The 18,982-nt window shown below is 47.4% G+C and overlaps 1 protein-coding gene across 6 annotated transcripts in view; it reads right to left on the bottom strand.

The window, feature by feature from the left end:
* Nucleotides 1-18,982, bottom strand: part of SSH2 (slingshot protein phosphatase 2) — a 103,611-nt gene that overhangs the window by 39,761 nt on the left and 44,868 nt on the right. Inside the window, exon 1 of one of the 6 annotated variants that reach the window (XM_055718025.1) lies at nucleotides 16,723-16,874. The exons of 2 other annotated variants lie outside the window; for them this stretch is intronic. In XM_055718025.1, coding sequence (XP_055574000.1) covers nucleotides 16,723-16,778 — 56 coding nt within the window. In that variant the 5' untranslated portion in view covers nucleotides 16,779-16,874. Of the gene's footprint in view, nucleotides 1-15,066; nucleotides 16,317-16,350; nucleotides 16,663-16,722; nucleotides 16,875-18,982 lie in introns of those variants that run through there. 3 more of the 6 variants (XM_055718042.1, XM_055718056.1, XM_055718047.1) reach the window with 3 other exon arrangements.

Genomic DNA, 18,982 nt, shown 5'->3' on the forward strand with positions numbered 1-18,982 from the left:
GCAGAGCTGTGCTACCCACCACTACCGATTTCCCTCTGCTGACAGCTCGATGGCTCCCAAGTACAACCTGGGCTTTGAAATACTTCATAAAATCTGGTTTGTCAGAGCCTACTGCAGCGTCAATGCTCTCTGAAACCATCTCCTAGAAACAGACCGGGTATTAAAAGACACTAAATGCAGTTAGGGGAGAAGTTGAGTCCAGGAGAGCAGAAGACAGGGAGCCAACTTGGCAGAGGTAACAGAGCCGAGTTGTATTTTATCAGCACACCAGGCTCGTCAGCAGCCCTCTGTACTACAACAGTGGCTTTCTTCTGGAGAAGACTTACTTGGGATATACCTATGAGTTATTAAATCTACACATTCTTCAGCACTACAGCTGTGGAAAAAAAACGCTTCTCTCTCATGTTTGGCCTGTTCACCTCTGAAGTGCAGTAGCAACCTTAAGGCCACCAGTGATGTGCTATTTGTAATTCATTGCTCACTGGGAAGAGACCCAACATAAGCGGAAGGCTTAAACAACTCCTACAGAAATTACTATTGTACTGATTTTTCTCCCAGGCAGGAAATATTTTACAGAACTTGTACAAGGCACATCATCAAAACTACGTAAAGGCTTTTGCACAAGCAGCACAGACCATTCTTCCCCTCAGAAGACCCAGTTTCTACACAGCAGTAACAGCACAAACCAGAAGTGATTCCCCTGCTCCCCGACTTGCTGCCCAGCAGCTGAGCTCTTCGTGCAAGAGGAAAGCACTGCACGGTTCACAGCAAATTCTCATTATGCTACAAAATTGGGGAACTGCATAAAACTTACAGATGGCAAACAAACAGTGGATGCCTTCCCAGCTGTTACCCTGCCCAGCTCTGTTCATAAACTGCAAGCGCAAATACCAAATAAACTGTTTTGAGGACACAAAAGAGAAAACGTTACTGGTTTATGGACTATGCCAAAGCGATGCAATAACATGAATCATAGAATTGTTTAGGTTGGAAAAGATCTTTAATACCACCGAGTTCAACCCAGCACGGCCAAGCCCACCACTAACCCATGTGCCCAAGCACCACACCCACATGTCTTTTAAATACCTGCTGGGACGGTGACTCTACCACTTCCCCAGGCAGCCTGTGTCAGTGCTGACAGCCCTTTTGGTGAAGAAATTTTTGCTAATATCCAAACTAAACCTCCCCTGGTGCAACTTGAGGCCATTTCTTCTTGTCCTGTTGCTTGTAACTTGGGAGAAAAGACTGACCCCCTACATGCTACAACCTCCATGACCCCCTCCCTGAACGACGCCTCCCACCCAAGGGGCTGCTCAGCCACAGCCCTGCACCACCAGCCAAGAGGTAGGTGAGTCTGCACCACCCACCAGTTTTCAATGAAAAATGCTCAGTCCTCAACATAAAATACTCAGAAAGGAACCCTGTAGTCTTCTTTAGAAACTATTTCATAAAGAAAGCAGAGAAAACCCTTTTAGAAGTACAGCAAGGCAAGCAAAGAGGCACCTGAACAGCTTCTGGCAATGTTTTATCCTAATAAACACTTAAGTTATTGCGAGCCTGAGGATGACTTTTCAGCCGGCTCTTACTCAGCAAAGCAGGTCCTTTACAGCAGGCTCTGTCCTGTCCTGCCCAGCCCTTAATGGTGCACTTGCCAAGGAGCACAGCTGACAGAGCTGGCACCGTTGCCTGAAAGGTTCAGCAGGCGAAGTCCTTCCCCCGCATCCCCCTGCACGACACAGAGGAACGGGTCAGCATGGTGAGGAGCGGACCTCCTCACTAGCCATGCCTGCGGCACACGCAGGCAGTACCACGGGCGCTGCAGGGAGGTTGCATCCTGTCCTGTTCCCCCTCGTCCTTAGAAGCGGGAGATTAAAAAGCAATGGGATAGGAGAAATGAAGATTTCAAGATACTTGGCTTTTGGATAAAAGTCCACTACCTATACGATTTACAGAAATACAAACACACTTTCTCAGTCAGCCTCAGGTATTTATTAACCAGAACCCTACAGAAAAGTGCTCTGAAGCAGCGTCTTAACAGAGTTAGCAAGCTACAGCTCAGCACCAGGACGTTGTGCTGGGATTTCAGTGCCAAGCCCGGCTCCAGCGGGAGCTCCCCACAAGAGCACTGTGCAGTAACCATGGAGGCTTCCAACTCCTAAGTAAACCAAGGTTTTCCTAAAGGGCATCTCTTGGGACACAACCACCACCCAGCACAAGCTTTGCAAACACAAGCAGCTGCCTGGCAGGACTGTGCACCACCCAGGAAGGGCTTCGAGTTTCCAACCCATCTGCAGGACATACCCTTGCCCTCCAGCGGTCGGTGAGACCAAAAGCAAATAAAAGAAAAGCAGAAACACTGACCGAAAGCAGGCACGCAAGCCTGACAGTAAGGAATGACACAAGTTAACCCTGGTGTTAACTAACTGGAAGCATTCAGCAGCCCATGCCCTGAAAATGGGAAGTGTCGACGCAGACATCTGTGCTAAAGCGCTGGGGATTTCAGCTGGGAGCTGCTCTACCAAAGGCCGCTCGCATGTGCAGGGAAAGGCAGCCCCGTCTGAAGAGCCAGCAGCTAAAGAGGCATAGGACGCGGATCAGATGCACTGCAGAAGGGTGTCTACCAGGAAATGAGAAAAAAAAAATTAAAAAAAATCTTGTGCGCCCAGCTCTTTTCCCGCGGTTTTAAGTCAAGTTGCTTCCTCAAGAGCCCCCTGACATTTTGCTCTAGCATGAGCAGCTGGAGCATGCTGCAGGGGGGAGTGCCCATCTCTGCATCGCACATCTCATCCGCTGCCAGCTCAGCTCTACCATCCTCCTTTAATCCATAGGCTGCAAACCACAAAACCAAGAAAAAGCCCCAAATTCAGATGCTGGCAGGAGTGGCATAGCAGGCGTCAATTCTTAGCTCATTCCCGAGGCCGTGGAGGGAGGGCAGCCGGGGACATGAGAGCAAGCTCTTGCAGCACGCCACGACTCACCCTGCAAGAGCAGCAATTCCAATGGCAGCTTGCTGTGCCTAGTGTGGAAAAAGTTACAGGAGGGCAGGCCAAGCAGCCTGCTGTTTTTCTCAGCACCTCAAGCCACCTCCCTCCCTCCTTCTGCTCCCCTTCCCAAACCGGCTGTTTCCCTTCCTTCACAGGCAGGCCCAGGCACAGCATCACACCGGCCCCGGGACCAGCTCTCAGCACCAGCCTCCCCCTCACTTTACCTGGCCACAAATCCTGGTTAATACTGCATCAGTCCCCCAGCCAAGGGTGCAAGTGTGGCTGGGTATGCAGCTGGAAGTCCGTGCAGTCTGGCAGCCCAAGAGCATTTCTCCATCAAACCACCAGACAAGAGCATCACATGCCTCCAGCATCCCTTCCTAGATAAGCACCCAACTTTCACCTTTGCTGTAGTTTGTTTTTCAATAAACAACAGCCCCATTTCCCTTGCTTACTTTTTAAGGCACCTGGTTTAATAAGTGCCAACAGTGTTAAGGAATTATACAGAAGAGAGCAATGTTTGGCTTCCAGTTTAAGCCTTTCCTCCTAGGCGAGTGATGAAGGCACCTTCTGCCTCTTCACACAGAGGCCAGATCTCAGGGCTGTGTAAAGCAAAGTAGTACCAGTCACTAATAAAAACCCCCTCACAAACCACTCCAAAGCCAATAAACAAAAAGCCACCACAACAACAGGGAAATGGAAAAGGCAAGGATAACTCAGGATTGCTCTACAGTGACATTTGTATTAACAGGGTCAGCTGGCAGCACACACACAGACAAGTCTAGGCTTCTCTGATACTCAAAATAGAAACAAACCCAGTGCAGAGCAAAACAAGGGCCATGACTTACCGAAAAGGGCTCTAACACTGTCAACAGAGGTGACAACATTGAGGGCATGGAGAGCAAGGGGAAGTGGTTCTCCAACAAAGGCTGCCTCTTGCCACTCAGCACTTCTGCAACTTAAGAAACAGCACGAGAAAAACAAAGGAAGCGTGGGAACCCACTCCATCTCAGATGTTTGACGCAAACTGCATTTTTAGCCACATCTGCATCTGTGGTTTTGTTTTTTTTTAAAAAAAAGGAACTGTCTGTAGGCACTTCCTCTGCTCCAAGGTGGGGCTCCCTGAAGAGGTAATTCAGCTGCGATGACACAGACAGGCATAATCACAGAAAGACTGGCAACACCAATGGGAATTCCTTTGTATTAACTTGTCTACTGATCCCTTCTCAACATAGCCAAGTCATCTTTTCCCTTGCTCTGGTCTTCCATACAGATATCTGCTGAAGCTGAGCTAAGGCAACAAGAAAAACTTATGCTTGATAGAAGACTGTAGCTTTACTGGAACTTGCAACCATCCTTCACAGAATCACCATCCTCTGGATTTGGAACAGGGAGGTGGTGGAGTCACCATCTCGGGAGGTATTTAAAAGCTGTGCAGATGTGGCACTTAGGGACATGGTTTAGTAGCGAGCTTGGCTGTGCTGGGTTAATGGTTGGACTTGATGATCTTAAATGTCTTTTCCAACCTAAACAATTCTACAATACCTAAAGGTGAGGATGACGGCTGTGAATATGAATGTTAAAGGTGCTGCAACTCTAAAGGCATTCCTTTTACTTGCTCCATGTGAGGAGATTTTATGGTAAATTGAGAGGGGGTACAACTTGCCAAAGGAAGCATTGGTGAGCATGGTTGTGTCTGCAAGTGAAGAGCAACCACTCTACATGCACAAAACTACCATACTCAGAGAGTTTCACAGAACAGGATCCAGCCAGCCTCAGGTCATCCAACAAGGCTGTAAGGGAGTGTTGATGCCCACTCAATACTCTACTGAATTAACAGTCTACAAGTCAAGCCCACTATTGGAAAAAAAACATGCACACATGCCCTCAGTGCTCCTCTGCCACCAGGATCATCTGAATTGAGCTCCAGAAATTATTTTAGAAACTTCAGAGTCAAAGCAGCTTGGGCAGCCTAGGTACAGAGAATCACAGAATGGTCAGGGTTGGAAAGGGACCTCTGGAGATGATCTAGTCCAAGCCCCTGCTGAAGCTGGTATGCTGCTGAGAGCAGTGGCATCCTTTGAGGACAGCACAGAAGATGACAGCTATGGGCGGAGAAACTCAGCCCTGCCAGAGATGCTGCACTGCCAGCAAGGGGAGCAATGACAGCTGCTGCTCGAAGCCAAAGTTTTCAGCCCACGCAGCTGCAACGGGTCTGCACTGTGCTGAAGAGAACCACAACCACCTGCAGCATTCCTCTGCCTCCCAGTGCCTGAGCCTCCCTCTGCAGCGGTGAGCCAACCTTTGGACTCCTATCAAACATACTTCCTTGCAGGCAGGGCTACGATTTGTTACAGGTGCAGGAAAGCAGACTGGGTTTTGTTTTAAGCTGGACTCCAGAAGACGAACATTTTATAATTTCTGATAAAAATCAAAGTCCACATGGGTTTCCCATTCCCCTTGTATACCCCTGGCCTACATATAAGCCAGCTCAACAACAGACAAACTCCTAAATCAAAGGCAATGCAGGCAGACCCCTGGCGCAGGCATTGGCTGCCTCCTCACCAGCCTGCTCAGCAGAGCAAACGCCGCAAGCTCGGCGCTGCCTTCCCACCCCGCTGGGCGCCCAAGCCTGCTGCTGACAGCTCCATATTATGTTTCACAGGGCTGCTGCTGAACACGTGCTCATACAGTAACACACATACAACCCTCCCTGTGCCATCTCGCTGCCCAGCCCGCCTGCATCTCTGCCTGCCAGTGCTCAGCAGCCTCAGAAAGGGAGCAAACGTCCTCGTGCTGAGGCTGGGCAGCTCACTGGCGAGCTAGATGAGCCGAATTGCAAGGCTGCTGCTGCCACCAAAGCGTGGCATGGGCTGGGACATCCTGCTGCAGCACAGGCCGTCAGCTAACAATTTATTTCAAGGAATACAAACTTGAGCACAGACTGTACAATTCACCATGGCAATGAAGAACAGAGTCTTGCAAGGATGAATGCAAGCTATCGCATGCTGAAACTTACTCATTTTCCACACAGCACAAATAGCAAAAACCTTTACTGACTGTCTTCCTTGCTATACAACATGAAGGGAGTCTCAGCAAGCCACGTGTTGGGTGGCCCACAGTCAGACTCCGAGCCGGCTTTAGGGAATCCACCCAGAGGAAAAGAAAAATACACCACAAAGCAACAGCAAAAGAAGTTGTGCAAATGAAGCTCTGACGTGCTCTGGAATTCAAGACTGTAAGATATGCACAAAATATTTTTTTCTACAGTGCAAGCACAGCAGTCCATGTACTAGAAAGGCAGCAGCTAACACAATTAGGATGCTTCTGAAGAAATCTGGGCACTTGATATTTACAGAAGAAATTTGATTCGATGCTTTTTTTTTTAGCAAGAGACCCAGACCGGAAGCGAGATTGTGAAAGGAATCTGTTTTACATGATAGTCCCCAAAGGCTACCAGGTCTTCAAGTCAAGACATTCCCAGATTAAAGCCCTACACTACATTCTTCTTGCACTATATACTGTTTAAAAATCCACAGACTTTAATGCATACCATTGGGTTCACAGAGCAGGAGGGTTATACCCAAGAGAGCACTCTGCAATTTTTACCACCACGTGCTGCACTCCTACCAGCTCAGCCCATCATAAATGAGCCAGCTGCTGTGGTATGAACAAAATGCTTTCACAAATAATATTCTTAAAAACACTTTAATCAATATGAGAAAACTTCATAAGGAGAATCTATCACATCAAGAATCAGAGAAAAAAACACCCAGCTTTTTGATTAGTTATCTTCAAAAAGAAACACCCCTCTGATTGACGTGTACTTATCTTTTTTCTCTTGGAGTTAACACAGTCAATGTTGATCATCTTTAAACCACACAATAATCTCCTCTGCCACCAGAGTTTGAAAGTGCTGCCTTCACACACAGCACATTTCTTTTTAAACCTTAAACAATAGCTGACACAGCCTCCAGCAGTTGGTTAACAACGAGCAAATCTTTCCCCACTACGGTTAAACACAGGATATGGTTAAGACAGGGTATTTTATAACTAATTTTTACTCCAATCTCCCGCACATGCAGGATTCATCACCGTCACAGACCTGACCATGTTTGGCCTGACTGGCACTGCCCTGCAAGAAGGACCCCTCTGCTTTAAATATGACTGTAACACAAGTCACAGGAGACACGCTAAGGTCAACATACTGTCGTCCCCCCCCACCAGCCAAGCCCAGGGGCACCTATATTTAGACAAAGTATGCCCAGCACTTTAAAGATGGAAGGAGCTGACTGACTTGCCTGAATCACCGCCAGCGCTGGCTGTCTCCCGAAGACCAGGACAGGATCACCAGGAGCTGGCAAGCACCCCCGCACCCACTCAGAGCGGGGCACCCAGTGCCGCCCCGCACCCTCCCCGGCAGCCACGGCACCAGTGGGCTTGGGAAGAGCAGAGCAGCCACAGCCCGGCTGCGGACAGGTCGCGGAGGACACGTTGCTCCATTGCTTCTTTTGCTGGTTACGGCAGAGGTAGCTGGCACCAGCCAGGGAGCAGAGGTCCGGCTGCCTTGTGAAGTAGCACCGACGCCTGGAGCAGGGCACGGGATGGAGAAATTACACTGGAGAAGCAGCCTGGCTCTGGTGGCTGCCTCGTTGCCTGCCCTCAGTAAATACATCAACGGACCCCTGTAAATAGAGCACCAAAACAAGGACCACTCTGTCTCTAGACAAAGAAATCAATGCTGAATAATAAGCCTTTTCCTCTGTGCTAAAAAGAAGCAGACGCTTGTTTACCAAAAGCGTCAAAAAATCATCAAGAGGCTGTTGGATTTGACTCGTAAAAAAATAGAAGGAAGTTATTTGTTCGGTATTTTAACTTCTGCAGCACTCAGTGCTTTCAACGGTCTATCACTCTTATTGCATCCTCCCCGTGCACGAGGGCTCTTTGATCCCTAAATGACAGTTTCCAGCAGGAACAGTAAAATCAGTTTAAAACTGACTGTCCCTTTAGATTAGCAAAAAGGACAGCCAGCGGTAACGAGCAACGCGAGATGCTTTGTGAACCGTTTGAGAGCACAGCCATGTGCCAGATTTCTTTCATTAGGTTTTGATCTGAATTGGAAGTCACCGGGAGCTTCACCTGTTGTGCTGGTATGGCCTGTAACCAGGTTGTTGATCTGCTCACCCTTATCAATACGCCAGTGACCTCCTGTTATGGAATAACAAAGCCGCAATTAAGAGAATACAAACTTTAACATGGCTGTAAATAATAACTTGAAATGTTAATCAGTCAGTAGTGAGAAAATATCAAAGACAAAAGATCAGAAACGTTTTACAGGTGGAATAGGTTCATGGATTCTGGGTCTTGTCTTCAACCCAAGGCAACACTTAGAAGCACGGTCCTTCGCATAAGCAAGGTTAATACAAATTTCAGCCTCAGTTTAAAGAAAGATGACGAAAGAATAAATACAGAATTGCTTTGGGCTAACCGATCAACACTGCAGAAAATGGGGTACCTCAGCCTTTAAAGGCAGTCTGCTCCCCAGCACAGAGGAGACAAGCTGCCTTGTCCACTGGTGCTCACAGCGCACAGCCCTCCCCTGTACAGCACACCTACCCCACCAGAAGCCAAGAAAAGCAGTCCAGTGTTTTGCTGGTGTAAGTGATGATCTGTCTCCGGAGCCATTAGGAAAAGCTCTCCAAATCAAGACCGTGAGATATAATTATGATGCATTTCAAAATGCAGACTCAGCACCACTTTCCCATCCAACTCTTCCCCCTGCGGATATAGCAAGTTCTTCCTGGAGACAACATCCCTTGTGACTCTGCTTTTTCTTTTGGTGCTCTGAATAGGGATCAGCTTACCAAGAGTCTTTTATTCCTGAAATAATTTCCATTAATCACTCACCATACACCACTTTAAACAGAAGCTGACAGAGTGTGGGATGTCTAACACCACCGCAGCATCTCCCAACTTAAATAAAGGCCGAAACAAAGGGCAGCCCAGGAGGCACAAGGAACTGGGAAATTTGTTAAGTAGCAGACAAATGAACTTCTTCAAACTGTTCCTAAGCACGGCAATGTTTTTAGACAGATACTTTAAATAAAAGCTGGCAAGCAGTACCATCTGAACCATCCACACTTTGTGATATCTTCTCACAAAAAAATAAACACAGGAACATGCATCATTTTGAAGCATCACATTGCAGTTTTGCATTTGGGATCCTTCCACACAACTGCAAGCTAACTTACTCTTAGCACCTTAATGTGACTTTCAGCTAAAGATGTCAGGGCTTAACTTCAAAATGCATTTTAAGGAGTTTCTAACTCAACATAAAAACCCTGCAAAGTTTTGTTGACTAAGACTCAGACTGGAAACATACTAAATAAAGTTCTATTTTACAAGAATTTGGACTCCAAAGAGTAGAGATTCCAGATGTGTTTATCCCTGCAGAAGTCAGGTGCTAAATTTCATCAGAATTAGCACTTCAGGCAGTTTGGCAGCCAATTTTCAGTGGTTAACTCAGGTCTTCGTATTTCCTAAAAGCATGCAAACCCCTTTAAAAACCACACATTAAAGTAGAAAGACCAACAGAATACTAAATACTGCTGTGTATCACGGATCCAGAGAAGTCTCTAACAAGAACAGCATGTACTTATGGGAAAAGGCTCTTAAACGGCTTCTAAAAAGGCTCTAGATAGTTATTTGCTTAATTTCAAGCTACAGAGCCTCTCATAAAAAATTTCATGATGTACTTGAAGGAACTAAGGACAAAAAAATTCGGTAACATGAAAACAGCATCAAGGTTTTGCTCTGGTGACTGTGCTGGGAAACTTGGTGACGTTCTGCCCTACCTCCTTTGCTGCTCTCCGACACGCGGCTCCCGCGCTTGCTTACCCACCCGGCTCTGAGCGGGCAGCTTCGCAGGATGCACCGGCCCTGCACACCTGGAATCATCACAGAGTGCTCGGATGGATGTTATTCTGTGCTCGTCACCCCTCCTTGTTAATGAGGTACATGAATATTCCTCCATATGCTTTCTTACAACTTTCTCATCAAGGCAAACCACCAGGAGGGCTAGAAATGGTGCTGACAAATTATTTGTTTTTATTTAGACTACGTGGCTTTCACTCTGCAACACAGAGGAATGCAGCTGTTCCACTTCGCATTTGTTTTTTGATTTCTCCATCTTGTTTTCAAAGCAAATAAAGGAAAAAAAGCCACCAACCCTAACAATAACAACAATAAAGCCAGTGACAAACTCTTCACACACCACCACACAATGAGCCTTAAAAAAAATGAAAAAACAATTCGGGGTTCATTTTAATTCAGCATCCAGTTGCAGAAAGCAAGCAGACAACTCACAGGCCAAGTTTTAGAAGACAAAGGCAAGACCAATGATCGCTTTTCCCACCTGTACCTTTGTGCAAATTAGGTTCCCCCTTAAATTATGACCTGGCAAAGATAAATTTACCATTTGCTAACTGAAGTGACCCCCCTCCAGTCCCACCTGACTTGTGGAGTCTCTCACGAGACACCGGCAATACACCCAGCATTCGGCTGCCTGTGCTCATCCGTCAGCCACCATCTCGAGGAGCTAGAGGTGCCCGAGTGAGATGCAGGGAACAGCCCGCTCCAGAGCATCCTGCTAAGATGCTGTAAGAATGGAGGCTGCAGGGTAACAAGAGGCTCAGATGAGCAAATGTATTCTCTTCATGCTGGCAAACAAAACACGGGGAGAGAAAATACAGCACAGCTCACGATACATAATGCCGGTGTACAGACAATTAAGCCTAAGCTCGACTCATCTCAACAGTCCTCTGCAGGGGTAGGGGTCCCAACCCACCCTGGGCGCTTCGAGACAGCACAGGACCAAGGGATGAACTTACTCTAACTTGTCTGCGCCTCCACAAGAGCCATACCACAAAATTCAGATGTAACAAATCTGCGCTTTTCAAGTGAAAAGCTGGAAGTTTAACAGTGCGGATCAGACTCCGAGCTGCAGTTAGTGAGGAGACCACAGGCAGGAGAAAGCCCAGGCTGGTGGGACAATATGGACCTCATTAAGCCATTGTGAGAAGTGTGTGAACGAACTAAGGACTTCACTGCTAAGTGACAAAGATCATTTGTTTACAAGAAAGGACTAAATCATTTATGGTTCAGCAGTCTCTGGATTTAGCCTACTTGTAACAAAGGTGTTTTGAGAAAAAGCATACTTCTTAAATGGCTTATTACAAATAAACCCAGAGACCCCAAAGGGCTGAATACAATGTTGATGAGAGCCAGATAAATACTTGGATAAACAGGAAAGTGCACAGAACGAGGAGCCTGTGGCCTTAATATACCTAGAAATGCCCAAATTTGAAAAGCTGCCAATGCCAAGAAGTGCCGACCCTACACAGAGATCTCATGGGCTGATTCCTGTACTACTCCCAGCCTTTGCAAACACTGGGGCATGGCTTCATTTTATCATTCACCTCCACACATTTTTCTTTTCCCCAGCCTCCCCCTGACGTCCTTGAACCAAAAGGCTTCTCTCTATCACAAACACTTGCTTAATCCTACAGAATGCAGCAATCAGTGGCTGCAGAACAACTATTGCCAGTCTCCAGCTACTTCCCAAGCTGCTCAATTCAAGCTCTGGCCCAGGTGCCTACGCCAAGTGAAGCGGTGCCTTCTGATTACTTCAGCAAAAGCACAAGCATTCGGAGTTAACGGCAGGACTGAGTTTTACTCCATGTGTTTGTGGAAACAGAGTCTTCAGCCAGCTGCTACGAAACACCATGGCTGGAAACTCAAGTTGCAGATTTGCTCTGCACACATTATATCCATTACACTGGAGAAAAAATATTTGCTGAACTAGTTTTAAGCCCATATGGGCTGATAATTTAAATGCTGTTTGTCAGCCCGATGCAGAGGACACAGCAACTCTTCAGAGCCTACTGCAGAAAGGGATGCAGAATTTTAAACTTTCTCTGACCCCACAAACACTAGTTAGAAGCAACATTTCAAAAAAGTTAGCCTGAAGTTGTTTAAAGAACAATGAAGTAATATTTTAGCCAGGGGCTCTGTGATAAAGGTACAAGGAAGTACAGTCCTGGGGCGAAAAAAAAAAAATCCCAGCCAGCCTATTTACTGGCCCCCAAAGGTCCTTTTCTGCTGATAATCTCACTCAGGTCCTTCTGCTTTGTAGTCTTTAGGAAAAATCTCAAGCATTTCCAGAGACAGGAACATCTGCAGAAGTTTCAAGAAAACACAGAATCTCAGAGGCAACTCTACCATTCACAGCCTTTTAAAACATGAACTTGCCAGCCCAGCAGTGTGGGCTTCCTAACTAGAACATACTGCTTCAAAACTGGTGGTGGTGTGGGGGGTCTGTCCTTGAAACACTAGTTTGCTGCTCAAGTTTTGATTTTATATCTGATAACCATCTCTGTCTCTCTTCCAACCCCCCTACCAGGAAGGATCGGTGAGACAAATACCCACAGATTCCAGGGGAATAAAAGGAAAAGCCAAACAGGAAAAGTAGTTATGAACAATACAGCCCTGGCTTAGTTAATGATCAGCTTCAGAGCATACAGTACACTACTTTTACCCAATTACCGCTACTTATTTGCATAAAGTTTTTAACAATCCGTGGGTAGTAAGAGGCCGTTTAGGCACTGCATTTGCGTTATCGCAATCAGCAAAGAAATAAAAAAGATGAGAAATGCCCGACGACTCCGCTCAGTCAACAGGAAGCCCGGCGTGAGCTCAGCTGTGCGGAGGGGTGGGCAGGAAGGGGAAGGGGTCAGGTTCCCCTGCCTGCACATTCCCGTTCTGTCCTTGGTGGAGCACGAGGCTGTCTTCTGCAGGCAAACCAGCCCTGAGCACATCACACACATTTCAATGGAAAACAGAACTGCTATAGTCTTGTACTGATCCTACCAGCCTCTACTGGTAGGTAGATGAGGATGAGGAGCTCATCAACTCGTTTCCATGTGTCAAGCACCTCCAACCAGTGACCCTCAGCTCATAAAGCAGCTTCAACTAGAGCCGACAGCAGTAACCAGAATCACTCTGCTGATCTAGTCTTCTGAGCAGCTGTTTCCAAGCATCTCCTTGTCAACTCTTAAATATTGTCAACTCTCAGCACAATAGTAAAATAGTCACAAAGCTACAGCACTTACAATGGCATAGAGGCAATTAAAGATTTCCAATAACGTGCTGCTTGGAAGATCGTGGTCTAATTGCTGAATGGTCAAGGTTTTTGGCAGTGACAACATTGTGAGCAGATAAAAAGGTTGTAACGTTTCCCATACAATAAATAAATAAATAAGCAGCTCTCCAGACAATTGCAACAGCAGACACACACCTAGCTAAGTTCCTGACTTGGCACTTGGCATAATTTAAAATTAGAAGGTCATAAAATTTCCTAGCATAGAGGCTGTAGCCGCATGACAAAGGTAAATGGAAGGGGTGGGGGAGGCCAAGGGCCAAGGTAGGCTGGGCACAAAGACAGGCTGCAACAAGGAGGCGGCAGTACAATGAGCCTGAACTACCTGGTGGTGTAATTTAGCGTACAGTTTGTAATTACCTGCACAGCCTGTAACTTCCTCTTACATTGCAAAGCGTTGTTTCTTCACACTACACAGAACAAGGGTTGTCACTTACAAGAAAACTGATTATGTGAGAGAGCAACAGGCTGCTAAGCCAAGTCTGCAAGAACATTTTGTGGTTATCATTAACCTTTCGCTGAAAACAATTCTGTTTTAACTTGTGAGGTTTGGTTTTGGGTTTGTTGTTTTTTTTTAAGAGCTCCAAGATATGCTCACAACACTGAAGAAACTATCTATTCTAGCTCTTTTTTTTTTTTTGTCTGAAGTTTAAAATACTTATAAAAACTATCAGTTAACATCTTATAATAGAAAACAGACCGGTATGAAGCAAGCATGAGAACCATGGGAAGCAGCAAGCATACTCATGTTTTTAGATCCATCTGGCTCCTGAAGTGTTGGAGGATGAAGTAGTAAACAGTATCAGAGTGCTTTAACACGTGCTCAACGTAAGCCCAGGGAGGGCTCTCCCTGCTGCTTTGCAGAAAGGAAGCCGAGGCAGAGACAAAAATCTTTAAATGCCCCAAAAAACTGCACAAAAACGCCAGGGGGATGCTGGCACCAAAGCGAGGTGCTTAATCCTCAGGTTCAAAAGAAAGGCAAAGCATCCTTCTGTGTCTTCAGGCCCTGCTCCCACCAAACATCGGCCCCGTGGGATGTGGCTGCCGTCGCCCAGGAAGGATATGGCACAGCAGGCACCAAGAGCTTGGCCTTCCCAAATCCCAAGTGAGCACTCTGATCACTCCATAATCCTGCTTTGCTACCAAGATAAAGAGGAAAACTGAGCGACAGGGGAATCTGGCATTATCACAGGGACATGGAAAAAACACTTCAGGGGCACCAACAATGAATCAGATACCTAAAACTTGGCCACAGGCAGAGGAAGCGACTACAGGCAGGAAGAACTGATCCATGGCAGTTTCTCCAGCTTTCTTCTGTTAAAAATTCTTTGGTATTTGCAGGCTGTCTGAAGTTTTGCTTTTTTTGTTTCTATCTTTCCATCGGCTGCCTTAGAGTTTTACTAGACCAAAGTAAATTTTGAATCCTACACACAAATAAACTAGTAAATCAGCAGAATTCCCACTAGGTTCAACGAGAGTAACAAGGCTTTCTGGAATGAGTTACAACTATGAATTCTGAGCATTTTGATAAACACAAGTCTCTCGGACATTATTTGAATCCTTGTGAACCTGAAATGAATTAGACCCAGACCAGCTGACTACATTACTGACTAAAAGCGTCAACACAAGAATAATTTCTGCTGACCTCTGAAAGTCAGAGCTGATTAGCCAAATACATCTACCAAAGAATACACTGAAACAGAAGTTTCTGATAGCATTTGGGTCACCACTGCCCTTCCCATTCCACAGAGAACACATTTTTAGCCCAGCAAAACAACAAAAACTAGATTTTTAGATCTTGCCTGCAACAAAATAAGCACATCCAATATCAATCAGCCTTTGTGAACTTGCAACTAGTAGTATTACCTTTAAAACAGCTCTTCATTATGCCAGCCCAAAAGCTACAGCACCGTCCTGATTGAGAACGATATCAAAATATTAATCCGGTGCTCAGCCTTGTGCAAACAATTCATGCGTGGGCCAAAAGCTCTGTCATTCTCATGCTTATTAATCTTTTCTTCCAGGAGGCATAAGACAGCATAAGCTCCTCTGATAACTCAGTTATCTCTCTCCCCAGAAAAGGAAAGGGTGGTCCTTCCAACCAAGTGGCCATTTAAACTACTGCTAGATAGAAACCGCAGATCTACATGCGGCTGGGGCAGCAGAGACCAGCAGTATTTCCTCTTTCCTTTGATCCCTTTCCATACAGTCTCAAACTGTGGGCTGAGTGTTCGAGCAGTGTACAAAACAAACATCTTAAAAGCACTTAAATTGTTACCTAGCTACCTAGTACAGCTTGCTAAATCATGCTGAGTGGTAAGGAAATGTTTCAGGTTGGTTTTTTCTCCATAATTCCAGAGTTACTGCTACTTCCCAATGCCCAGGGCATATCCAACCTGCATCCCTGCTTCCACAGAACAGTTCAGGTATGTCACTGTTAAACCTCCGTTATCAGCAGCCACAGGGAAAGCCGTAATGTTTACAGGCAGCACTTACGAGTGGAAAAAAATTACTAATTACAAGCATTTTGGGTTGAGTATGAAAGGCTCAGAGAGACTTAACCGATTACCAGGTACAGCAGTGATTGCCAAGGCTCAAGAAAGAGGCCACAGAGTTCGGGGACTTATTCCCATACCAAGCATAAGCAGGGGTATCTACTATAGACCTTGTAAGTGCAATGCAGCACAATTTCTAGCTGAAGCTTCTTGCACACAGCTCCAGGTGGGATCCAGCATTTTATCCTACTATCCTGAAGCCTTTCATCATGGTTCTAAGAGATAAAACTGGCATCTTTAAAGCAGTATCAAGCATAGCTAGACCACAGCAACTATCTCTCTAAAAGCCTTATCTACCACCCCATAGCAGCCACTTCCCTCCTTAATCCTTCCAACCAAAACCCACGACTGGGGCAGTCGCTGTTAATTGCCTGCAAATTAAATGATTATTGGTATCTGCATTTCAAAGGGAGGTGTGCAGCTGGAGAAGCTGATTTTTTTTTTTTCCAAGCGGCTTAGGATGGGGCACAGAGACACTCCGTGCTTTACAGCTGCTCAGGACTAAGAGTACTTAAAAACTGGCATCAGCTCATCTCGCCCTCATGAGCTGCAGGTGTTGGGGGCGAGGGCTCAGTCCTGTTCCTGTTACACCCACCTGAAAAAGCTCCCCAACCACCCGGCGATCGGCTCAAAGGAGACCAGCTGAGGGGGCTGATCTCTGCTTCAGACCCCGACAGAAGGGTTCAAGGGCAGCCGGTGTGCGGCCGCAGGAGTGCTGCACCCCGGGCAGGGCAGCGCCGGCCCCGCTCCCTGGCGCCCGGGGGTTCGCAGGGACACCGAACCCAGGCGGGCGAGCCCGCGGTAACGGGGACGCGGCCAGCCCTGCGGCTGGGGGAAAGTTTGCCCGAAGGCGAAGCGCGGCAGAGCGGGCTGCCGGTCGGTGCCGGTCTCTCCCGGTGCCGGTCTGCTCCGGGAACGGGGCAGGCGGAGCGGCAGCCGGTCGGTGCCGGTCTCTCCCGGTACTCACAGCTGGGCGATGGCACCCTGGGAGATGACGGCGTTGTCGGAGAAGTAGGGGATCATCGCGGCTCCCCGCCGAGGCGGCCGCCCTGCCCCGCGGCATGGGGAGCGCAGCCGCCCGCCGCTCTGCCCCGCGGCCCCGCCGCGCTCCGGCCAGCCCCGCCGCCGCCGCCCGCCCACTGCGCAGGAGCGGCCCCGGCAGCGGGGCGGGTCCCAGCGGGGCGGGACCGGGACCCGCCCCGCCCTCCGGGCAGCACGTGGCGCCGGGCACCGGCGGGGTGCGGGTCCCCCCACCCCTGCCCCGCGGCTCCGCTCCTGGGGTGTCGTGTCCCCCCCGACCCGGGGCTCCGCTCCGAGGGTCCCGTCCGCCCCCGCCCGGGAACGGGATGCGACCGCTGGCTCCCCCCGGAGGGGGCGAGAGAGCGGGGAGGGGGCGCGCTGGGTTTGGTTTCTCCCCCCCTTTCCCGGCCCCCGCTTCCCCGAAACAGCCGGGGCAAAGCCGCAAGGGCTGAAGCAGCACATCAAAAGGGGTCTTCTCAAAAAGCAGCAGCGACAACGCAGGCGCTTGGGAAACGACCTTAATTTCTCTCCTGCAGGAGGCATGGGGGGGGGGGGGGGGGAATAGATCTTGGCAATAACTTTCATACGCAGAGACTTGACAACTCGTTTTCTGCCAAAGGAGCAGAGCAGCAGCTACCTTCCGATGCGATTTAATCTTTAGCTCCATCGCTCCTCCAGAGGAAAGGCAGCGCTTTAGAACAAAACCTTGTCCTCTCCGTGCTGCTGCAGCGCCGGGGAAAGGGCTGGGGCAGCTTGCTCCATCCCCTCCTACGCACAGGCCAGCCCCACAGCACAAACTGTTCCAGATCTGCATTCTCCAGCCCTTACCTCGGGCAAGTTGTTTAACTAAGGAGTGTGGGAAAACAGCCGAGAAACCTTGGAAGCCGGCTCCGTGTTGCTTCCCATCGGTCCCATCGGAACACAGGTCATCCCACCACCGAGGGACACAATAATACGCTGTTCCTAAGGCACCTGGTGTGGATGGCACATGCTCAGACCCAGTAGCAAAGCACAAGTGAGCGGGCAGTGGAAGATAAAAAGATAAACACGTGTACTAATGACACCTACTCAACTGGAAAAAAGGTACCACTGGGGCATGACTGCCCCTAGGATCAGACGCCAGAGCTAGAAGCCAAACGACAGCTTTGTCTAGGGTTTATTTCCAACTATTAACTAAAACTTTCAGAGAAGCTGGTGCTTAAAAAACAGTACAGCATGACAGCAACTGCTTCGGGTCTGAGACTTCATAGGAGCAAGACAGACACTTGTCTGGAGGGTCTCAGCCATCCCCACTCCAGGGGACTCTGAGAGAAAAGGACAAAGCTGTAGGATTTGTGATTCTGCAAGTTTTGCTAGAGTATGGTTTGGTTGCATTAATTTAAGCAATGTCATCTTATATAGCCAAGAGCACATCTCTGGTAATGGTTCCTCACAGCTGTAAAGAAAAATGCAGTGCCAGCTAGCTGCAGTGCCAAAAAAAAAAAATACCATTTTGTTAGGCAGAAATGAAGTCAGTTGCAAGAAGCAATGGAAAAATCAGGACATTAGAGAAATGGAGGGTAACTCAATCTTTCCAGAGGTCAAGAGACTGGCAAGAACCTCATATTTAATAGTAACACATACCACACATTCATAGACTGAAAAACAAACCCAGAACTTCTGTTCTATTCTGATTAATAACTTAAGGGCCTTACTCAAGCATTGTAGAAGACTAAATGTTAAGATACTGTCCAGACAGATGGCAGATTTCTTACACGCAAACTAACATTACAAAGGCAAGCTCTTAAAAACTGCTAAAAAAAAGTGCAGTGATTAACTACAAGCAATACTCTTAAAGCAGCTACTCATAACATATGGATAATAGATTTGTAAATTAATTAGTCCTGGATTAATACAATCATGTACTGTGTCTCCATATGCTAGGAGACCAAACGATAATAGAAATATCCCAGCTTTTTTCTTTCTGAACCTTTAGAAAACAGCAGCAGGAAATCCTCACGTAAGGTCATATATTGCAATCTGCACTAATAGAAGGTATTTGAACCTGGGTTTGTTGCCATAAAGATTGAAATACCAGCCTGAGACTGACACTGCCTTCAGGCTACATGTCAGATTAACATTTCAGTTCCCACCTCCGCTGGTATAGCATATGTTATTTTCATATTCTGCTTTTTAAAATCAGACTTCAGGAACAACCCTATTTCTTT

Source organism: Falco cherrug, chromosome 1 (genome assembly GCF_023634085.1).
Source record: "Falco cherrug isolate bFalChe1 chromosome 1, bFalChe1.pri, whole genome shotgun sequence".
NCBI lineage: Eukaryota > Metazoa > Chordata > Aves > Falconiformes > Falconidae > Falco > Falco cherrug.